The sequence below is a fragment of the Myxocyprinus asiaticus genome, chromosome 27 (assembly GCF_019703515.2).
Source record: "Myxocyprinus asiaticus isolate MX2 ecotype Aquarium Trade chromosome 27, UBuf_Myxa_2, whole genome shotgun sequence".
Lineage (NCBI taxonomy): Eukaryota > Metazoa > Chordata > Actinopteri > Cypriniformes > Catostomidae > Myxocyprinus > Myxocyprinus asiaticus.
Window position 1 is genome coordinate 29791334 of NC_059370.1, and position 9023 is coordinate 29800356.

At 36.0% G+C, this 9023-nt stretch overlaps 1 protein-coding gene across 1 annotated transcript; it reads right to left on the bottom strand.

Annotated features, from left to right (window-relative positions):
- Positions 1–3270: 3270 nt before the first annotated feature.
- On the bottom strand, positions 3271–5492 carry LOC127417920 (fibroblast growth factor 20-like). The gene is made up of 3 exons (XM_051658184.1): positions 4896–5492; positions 4197–4300; positions 3271–3987 (listed from the first exon to the last, which is right to left on the bottom strand). Exons 1-3 carry the CDS (start codon positions 5170–5172, stop codon positions 3742–3744), a joined length of 627 nt encoding a protein of 208 aa, XP_051514144.1. The 5' UTR covers positions 5173–5492; the 3' UTR covers positions 3271–3741.
- Between the last annotated feature and the right edge of the window lie 3531 nt (positions 5493–9023).

Here is a 9023-nt window from a genome sequence, read left to right on the forward strand (position 1 = left end):
GTGGGGAAGAGCCTGCAGAAGGCATGAAGTATACAACCAAGAGACACCGAGAGACACTCAAAAGGATAATTTCAGAGACCTGTGATGAATTCGCCATGTGCTGTGACATTTCTTGCTTATTATTTTGATGACTTTGCCATCATTTTACCTGAATGCATGATTAGTCACTTCAAAAAAACAAATACCTAAAGTAAGCACAAAATCAACAGGACCTATCAGTGTTTGTTAATTTCTTATCTTAAAGCTACAAGCCGAACATTTTCACTCTCTGAAATAAATGGCAAAATTAGGCATATTGTTTGTTAGTTTGCAAAAGACCTGTTTAGAAATTCCCATCATTTGTTAAAATGCGCAGCATTACTCATTCCTAAATACATCATAGACAAAGTAATAAAACAATATATTTGAGGTCAATCGTGCAAGTAAATTTTGATGTCTCCATAGTGATGCAATCAACAAAACTCAATCGTGCTGCAGCTGACAGCTGTAAAAGTCAAAAGTCAATATAAAAGCATAACATTTTTATTGCGTACTTGCAGTGTGGTAAGATATACACAGCAAAATTCAGCAAGGTGAATGTGCATATTCTGACATAATAAAATAATTTTATTCTAATCAAACTTCATTTTAATCTAGAATCTCATAATGTTAAAATCATTGAAAATTTGCCATTATATGTTGCAGAAACATCTAAACTTTTTTAATGAAAAGACTTTTCAGGTGTCAGTCATGTAAACATTTCAGTATTGTCCTTTGGCTTTAAAGAGGTCATTGACAAAAAAAGTGCTCTAGATAAACAGTTGCTGAGGATATTGTCAGACACCACCCTTGTGCAAACACAAATCTGCCATGAGACTACAACTTAAAACACCAGGTGATACTTCCCCTAGTCTGTAAAGATATGAATTATGCACTATTGTTATCCACACAGACTACAAAGCTACTAAGGCTGTATTTCCATGGGGTTGTGTGAATGCACGCCCCATATTCACAGCTGACAAACACTGGGCCTTGAAGATCAGAGAGCCAGGACATGCTGACATGTGCTGTGGGAACACCTGCAGTGTCTTATTGGGCCACAGAGACAGAAGAGAGGGAGAGAGAATCCTAATTTACACACCTGTCTGTGGAACCATGCCACACACTCTCTCTCATGCACACACAGACACACACACACCTATCTTGAGAGCTCTTTGAGGCCGCGTCTGAGGTGATGAAAATAAGGGCGCATCCATTAAGTGCAAAAGGCAGGGCTGAGAGAGGGCATGGATGAAGGATTTAAGTGTAGCCTGTAAAGTGCCTCAGACCACCTGCTGGAGGGATGGACAAAGGCATCTATTTCAGTCCAGACAGACGGCAAAATATCAGTTCTTCAAGCACCAGGGAGTATTTCGTGACACAAAACTCTCTTCCATTAAAGTGCCGACCTAATAGTTACAGAGACATTGGCACAAGACAAACAAAATTATTTCTTTTTTACAAACATTGTAAAATATAGTTTTATCGGCTAAAGATAATACGAAATAATGCAATTAATAGCTTCAAATTATTCAGGAAGTTCTGTATGTATCATTATAGGTTTTAAAGGGATAGTTCACCCAAAAATAAAATTCTGTCATCCTTTTTTCCTTACACTCAAGTTGTTCCAATCCAGTGTAATTTTCTGTCTTCCATGGAATACAAAAGAAGACGAAAGGCAGTATGTTAGCTTTAGTCACCATTCACTTTCATTGCATAATTTTTCTATTCAATGAAAGTGAATGGTGACTGAGAGTACAATGAAAGTGAATTGGTGTCATTCTACCAAACGTCTACATTTGTGTTGAATAGAAGAAAGAAAATAATATGGGTTTGGAACAATGTGATGGTGAGTAAATGATGGGTGAACTAACCCTTTAAACTAAATATATGATTATTATAATCAGTGCATTTGTGATTTAATTATACAATAGTGTTCCATCTTTGCTTTAGATGTAATTACTTGTTCAGTTGTTCACCTTCATATTCAAGGTGTTCATCTTTTAGCCTTTTATGGTCTGAAGCACATATACACTCATCCTCTACCTTCATATACCTGTTGTTAACAAGCTCTCTATGGTTTTGAGATGGGGAAAATCCCACATTGTAACACTGGCAAAAAGTTACAGGTAAACTCCCCTCTAAAGACAGACCCTGGCTCACCATCACAGAGAAATTGAGATCATAGACCATAAGCTTCATGCTTCAAAATAAGATGTCCTCTTATCCCCTGTTGAAACTGTTTATAGATGTGCCTCTTTAGTCATTGTTGTGGAAATGGCTCATTCAGCCATTGATCAACATTAACGAAAGTTTAACCCATGGTGTCTAAATCTCATATCATCTTGCTCAGAGTGTCTTGCTTGGGTTAATGTGACAATGCTGGTTCTCAGAAGTATCTCTCTCTCTCTCTTTGAATAGAAGGGGGTATTTGAAAAGGATATTTCTATATTTGGAAACTATTTTTGGAATCTTTTTTGATCTTGATACAAATGCCCACCATTTATAACTTTTCTGGCATTTTAGTAAGTATCATTACTAAGCATCAATAGAGATTACTGACAACTTAGGGGTTTGACCCAAAAGAAAAGGCCAGTGTTTATGTCACTCAGATTCAATCGTTGTGTAGCTGTTACATGAGAAGGTCTCCAAGAAGAACTTTGATGCTGATGAGTGGCTAAATGGCAACTTAGAAAAAGAAGGCGCTTTTGATTTGATGCGTAACATAACCTGTAGTTTCAAAACTGTAGTTTCAGAATCTAATGTTGCCATGCCAATTAGATCTACCAAGTTTTCCTGATCATGTCAGAACTAAGAAAATATATCAAACCAAACAAACGTTTTCTTATAATTCTTGATTTAATGGCCTGTAAAATGTAATGTGCAGCATGCCATTATGGGGAAACCGTGTTTAAAACAAATCTATGAAAATCACAGAGTCGTGTGGCATTCTTCATACATTTGCTACTGGAAATCACAATCTTTCTTGCCGTCCATAATATCATAGCAGTGATAATAAGTAACTAGTTTCAGTCATATAAAGAGAACAGTTTTGTCGCTATTTCAAAGCACATTCTACTGTTTGGTCTAATAAAAACAATCTACTTTTAGATGTAAATATATATATATATATATATATATATATATATATATATATATATATATATATATATATATATATATATATATATATATTTTTTTTTTTTTTTTTTTTTTTTTCAAATAAATAAATACATACAATAAATAGCCTATGCGTATCAAGAACTGTATAAATAACATCTTGTGAGATGGCATCTCTCGTTCTCCACTGTCCAGTTCTGTCATCTCTGAGCATCATGTAAGCATTGTTCCTTCAAGCCCTTCTTAACCCATATTGAATATATCTAGAGCAGAGCAGCACCATGTTAAAACCTCCATATCTCTCTTTAGGTTTTCATGGACATCTTATGCTACTAGTCAGTTTTCATTAAGATTTATTTTTGTATAGGTGCATTTAGAACCATATAAGCAACCAGGGCACCAACTGCATCTTGACGTTCTCACTTAGGGAGTCTTTCGTGACGTTTTCTTCACCATCAGTACTGGCCTGTAGCAGATATCAGTCACTTCTCACATCTCTTCATAGCTTGGACACTGTGGTCAAGGCCAACCATTATCATCTCCTCCACTCGAAGAGTGGAAACTGGGCATCTCTCTCACATCCCTTAAATGTGACCGATAGTCTCAGCTTTGTCCAAGCACCTCTTTGTAAAGTTCTGGAACTTTATCAGGGTCCACTGGTCTTGGAAGAAAGTGTGTGAACTTTTGATGTCTCCTCGATTTTGTCCCATCACGTGGTGTGCCATCTTTGTTCAAAGCCACAAAATATCGTGCTCCTCTCTCCCCATGCTTGTAGAGATTAGAGGAGTATGTGTTGTACCAGTTCTCCTCAAACTGCTCACGGAAGACACATTCGGCTGTGAGTTTCTCCTATGAAAAAAAAAACATATATAGTGACTAAATAATGCAATATCTTTCTTATTTATAACATAAAGACATAAAACATACATGTCATCTGCTGGGCTCAAATAAGGAAAACAAGAGGATAAAAAGTAAACCATTCCATGCAACATGGTGCTATTGATATAATCTTAAAAATTCAATGCTCACATAAAGACATTGAGTAACAGTCGACTTACAGAGCCATAAAGTTCTCCCTTGTCATTCATCCCAAGGTAAAGACCACTGTCCACTCCTCGGATGCTTATTAATCCAACTGCGAGGCTTATGAATTCCAAAATACCTGGAGAAGAATAAATCAATTGTTCCAGTGATGTCCTTTGAAGTCTAAATCCTCATCTCATATTGTGATAAAGTTGCTTGAACAGCAATGCATTTCCTATCTCTGTCATGCACAGGCAATTATATATAGCACAATTAGCATACTCTGTAAAAAGTGGAAACCTGCAATTTATACCTAAAGGAACTATTTCTACCTGACCTGACCCTTAGAATTAGTTTTGTTTGTGTAACCCAATGCAATCAGGTTAATTCAAGAAGTCTGAATTAACCTGAATGCATTTAGGTGTTAACACATGAAGCATATTTTTCGGTGTACACTGTAAAAAAAAAAAATTTGTCAGGTAACCTAAAAAAGTGCCTTATGTGGTTACATATAAATTAACTGGATTTCTTTAAATTAATTTTTATTTTATTTTTCAGTTGTATTTTGTAATTGTATTTTAAAAGTATTTTTTATTGGTAAGATATATATCCTTGAAAAATATATCCTTGAGCTAACAATTTCAAGTACCACAGCGTACAACGTTACACACGCGTTATTTTTAGATTAATTTAGATTGAGCTCAAATAAAAAAATGCTGAAAAGTAGTGATTACCAAAACGACTGTGGTCCTTTCTCGTTCCCTGCACAGTGCCATCCGGGAGTATTTCAAGGTGAAATCCAGTCCTGCAGTACAACTGTCTTCTCCGCAGGATCCCTTTCAAGTGTGTGAAATCTGCGGAGGCGCTCCGTGACAGTCTCTCTGCGGGAACTAAATGATCGTTCAACAAGCCGAGGTTTTCTCCTAGAGGTGGTAGAAAGAACTGTGATCCGACCTGCCCGAAACCCTCTTGGCTCTGTAAAAAGGTCCCGATCTCTCCAATAGCTGCCATTACAAAACTCAATTGAGCAGGATCGGTCAGGTAAACTTGATCAGGATAGTGACGCAAACTTCCAATGCAAGTTACGACGAATAATATCCATATGAGCACGTTACTTGTAGTGGTTCCATGCTGAGCGCATATGAAATATCACTTGACTCCTGTAGAGTTTAAAATATCCAGTGGGGAAGAAATTTACAAGCACTTCAAATAACTGGCTTTTTGTGCAGACAAGTTAAATAAGTTCTTTAATCTCTGCTCTCAATCACATGGTGGGCAGTGGTGTTTGCTGAGAGTGAGAACATGTTCATGAATAAATCTGCAGCAGCAGGTCTGAGACAGCAGCAGGTATGTGTTGTTGTGGGAAGTGCTTTGCGCAGTGAGTGGCTGGTATGCGCGTGGGGCAGGTGCAGAGCTGTGGGTTCTGTGGGCGGGGCCATCAGTTCGGTCCAGCCTTGCGACTCTTAACAATCACAGTTAAAAGAGTGCATAGGTATTCATTTATGTGTGGGTAGTTTCTACAATTCTGTGCCTTAATTTTTAGAAAAATGAAACATACTTTTATAAGTATCTTCATGTTTCATTTTTAAAGGGACATGTGAAAGAGTTTATAGCTAGATCATACAGGTTAAGCTGGGTAGGCCGGCCAGGGTGGGGAATACAAGGGTGGGCATTTAGCAGGTAAAAGTAGCCACTATATGGTCTGTGAATGATATCTAACATATTTATACATTTTTGGGTCGTTCTGCGCAATTGATGCCTTTTCCATTTCACAAAGGTGATTTTTAATAAAACATTTCAAACATTTTAAACAGTCTATCATAAAAAAATAATGTCATCAAGAGTTAAGAAATTGCACTATGCCATCTAAAGCTGTTGGGATATAGCTATGCCTTTAAAAAAGCAACAGGGTTGATTGTAACAGAGCTGTTAGTTTTACAGTTCATGACACTAAAAAGTGTTTGTTAGAAAGAGAATTTAATGCTGACATTTCTACAAAAAACACTTTTTTAATTATCAGTTGTTTTCTGTACAAAATCATGGTAAGAGGGATGAACATTTAAAATCATCACCATACTGACAAACTTAACAAAATACTGTATAAGATAAAGTGAAAAACAAAAAGAGGAGAAACTTATACTTGTACTTGTTGAGTTCACATCCTACATTATTTTAATAAGTGGGAATTACAGTATGATGGTAACAAGGTTGACAACACTTGAGGACACAACTTTAAGTCTTTAAAAATATATATTATGTCCACTAAAATGTACCAATATATGCATACTAAATAGCTTTTATTACCATGTTTTGCTAATACCCATGGAGAAGTTGGAAACAGGGCTGTTCACAGGCCAAAAGTCATCCTCATAAAGAAAGACAATTAAAATGAAATAAAATGACTGGAATTTTGATATTGCCTATAATAACACGTCGTAAAAGCTGGCAGCAGCTAATCACTTTTAAAGTCATTGTTTGCATACAGCTCACTGAGGACTTTATTAGGAACACCCACTTATTCATTCGATTATCTAATCAGCCAATCGTGTGGCAGCAGTGCAAAGCATTAATTCATGCAGAAATGGGTCAAGTCAAGCTTCAGTTAATGTTCACATCAACCATCAAAATGGGGAAAAATGTGATCACAGTGATTTTGACCATGGCATGATTGTTGGTGCCAGACGGGCTGGTATGAGTATTTCTGTAACTGCTGATCTCCTGGGATTTTCAAACACAACAGTCTCTAGAGTTTACTCAGAATGATGCCAGAAACAAAAAACATCCAGTGGGTGACAGTTCTGCAGATGGAAATGCCTTGTTGATGAGAGAGCTCAACGGAGAATAGACAGACTGGTTCGAGTTTACAAAAAGGCTATGGTAACTCAGATAACCACTCAACTGTGGTGAGCAGAACAGCATCTCAGAATGTGGGCTACAACAGCGGAAGACCACGTCGGGCACTTTATTAGGACCATAGTGTTCCTCATAAAGTGCTCTGTGATATGTTAATGAGGGACACAAAAGGCACAGATTTTGCAGAATGACCCTTATACTGATTATTTTATTTCTATTAATTTAAATATATAAATATGTTAAAATTACATTACATTACATTAATTTTGCATGTATATTCCATTAATCTGCATGCATCTTCCCACTTAACAGAGTGGACATGTTATTCTTGACCACATATGACTAACAATATCACAAAAAGGAAAACATAAATAAAACAGAAGAGTTGCACACTTCAAATAACAAAATATTATTTTGCTGTATGACTGATGTCATATCCAGTGTGTGATGTGATGTGATCAATTAAAGGTCACAGTTTCATGACATAACAGGGTGGACAATAATTCAAGGGACACACAAAATCCTCTAATACCGGTGCTAAAATTACACATTTACCACAAATAATAACAGATTGGTGAGAGAATGCAATACAAAACACCTAATTGTATAGAAAAATTGTATAAATCCAATGATTTAGCACATTTGTTTGTCAAAGATGTTTGATGCGGATCTCTGGGAACATGAGGAAATGACACTGTAGTGTAATACATTAGAAATATTTAAATTATTTGACAGCAGTGTGTAAGATTGCAAATAGTCTTTTATTTTATTTTTAGCATGCCCATTAAATATAAATAGTTTGAATATTATATAAATAGCCTATATCATTGTTAGGTAGGCTACTGTGACTTAAAAGGCACCGAATTGTAGGAATACCCTGTGTGTGTGTGTGTGTGTGGGCAGGTTTAAGTGGTTTACGAGGACTTTTTTTTAGGTTACAAATGGGTAATTACAAGGGTATTATGCAGTAAATGTGGTTTATGAGGACATTTCTAGTGTCCCCATAATTGAAATCACTTAAAAACATACTAAACGATGTTTTATTGAAAATGTCAAAATGCAGAAAGTTTTTTGTGAGGGTTAGGTTTAGGGGTAGGGTTAGGGGATAGAATCTATAGTTCATACAGTATAAAAATCATTATGTCTATGGAGAATCCTCATAATGATAGCTGCACCAACGTGTGTGTGTGTGTGTGTGTGTGTGTGTGTGTATGTGTGTGTGTGTATGTGTGTGTGTGTGTGTCTGTAGTAAAGGGAGATGATAAGAGAAACGGAGAAAAGACCCTTACAAAAATGCACCATGGTTATCATGATTCCCACTAAAATAGCATAGTTAATGCAGTTATAATTAACTACTGTAAACTCATAATTATTGAATTGATTTGTACTGCGCCTTTCAGATTGATTGTTAAAAATCAGTTCTAAAAAGACCAGTGCCTCACAAAGAACAGTGCCTTGGTCAGACCTGACAAACTCCTCTCTGAGCATGCCAAAGACCACAATGGCAAAGTCTGGCTTAGTTTCCTAAGCTGTTTTAGTTGATAAATGTTTAAAGATCAAATTATAATGAAATAATATGACATCCTCTTTACAGAGTGTAAGAATGTTTTATATATATATATATATATATATATATATATATATATATTTTTTTTTTTTTTTTTTTTTTTTTTTTGACGTCACTGTATTACAGTTTTATCGTAGTAACAATGACTAGGTATTAACTATGGTATTTTGGGACCATACTATGTTTACCATGGTAATTTATTTATTTATTTATTTTTTGCAAGGAGGCGAGAGAAAACTACACTAAAACACACACAAAAAATGTCAAACCAGTATTTTAAAATGAGGTCTGAGGGCTAAATTAGACTTCCTAGATTCGGACTTCAGAGGAACGTATATATAACCGCAAAAACAGCAGCCTACAGCTGTTAATGTGTTCTTGCAGAAGCATGCACGAGTGAGGTAGAATATTTCATCTCGCGATGAGTGAGCGCAATCTGACC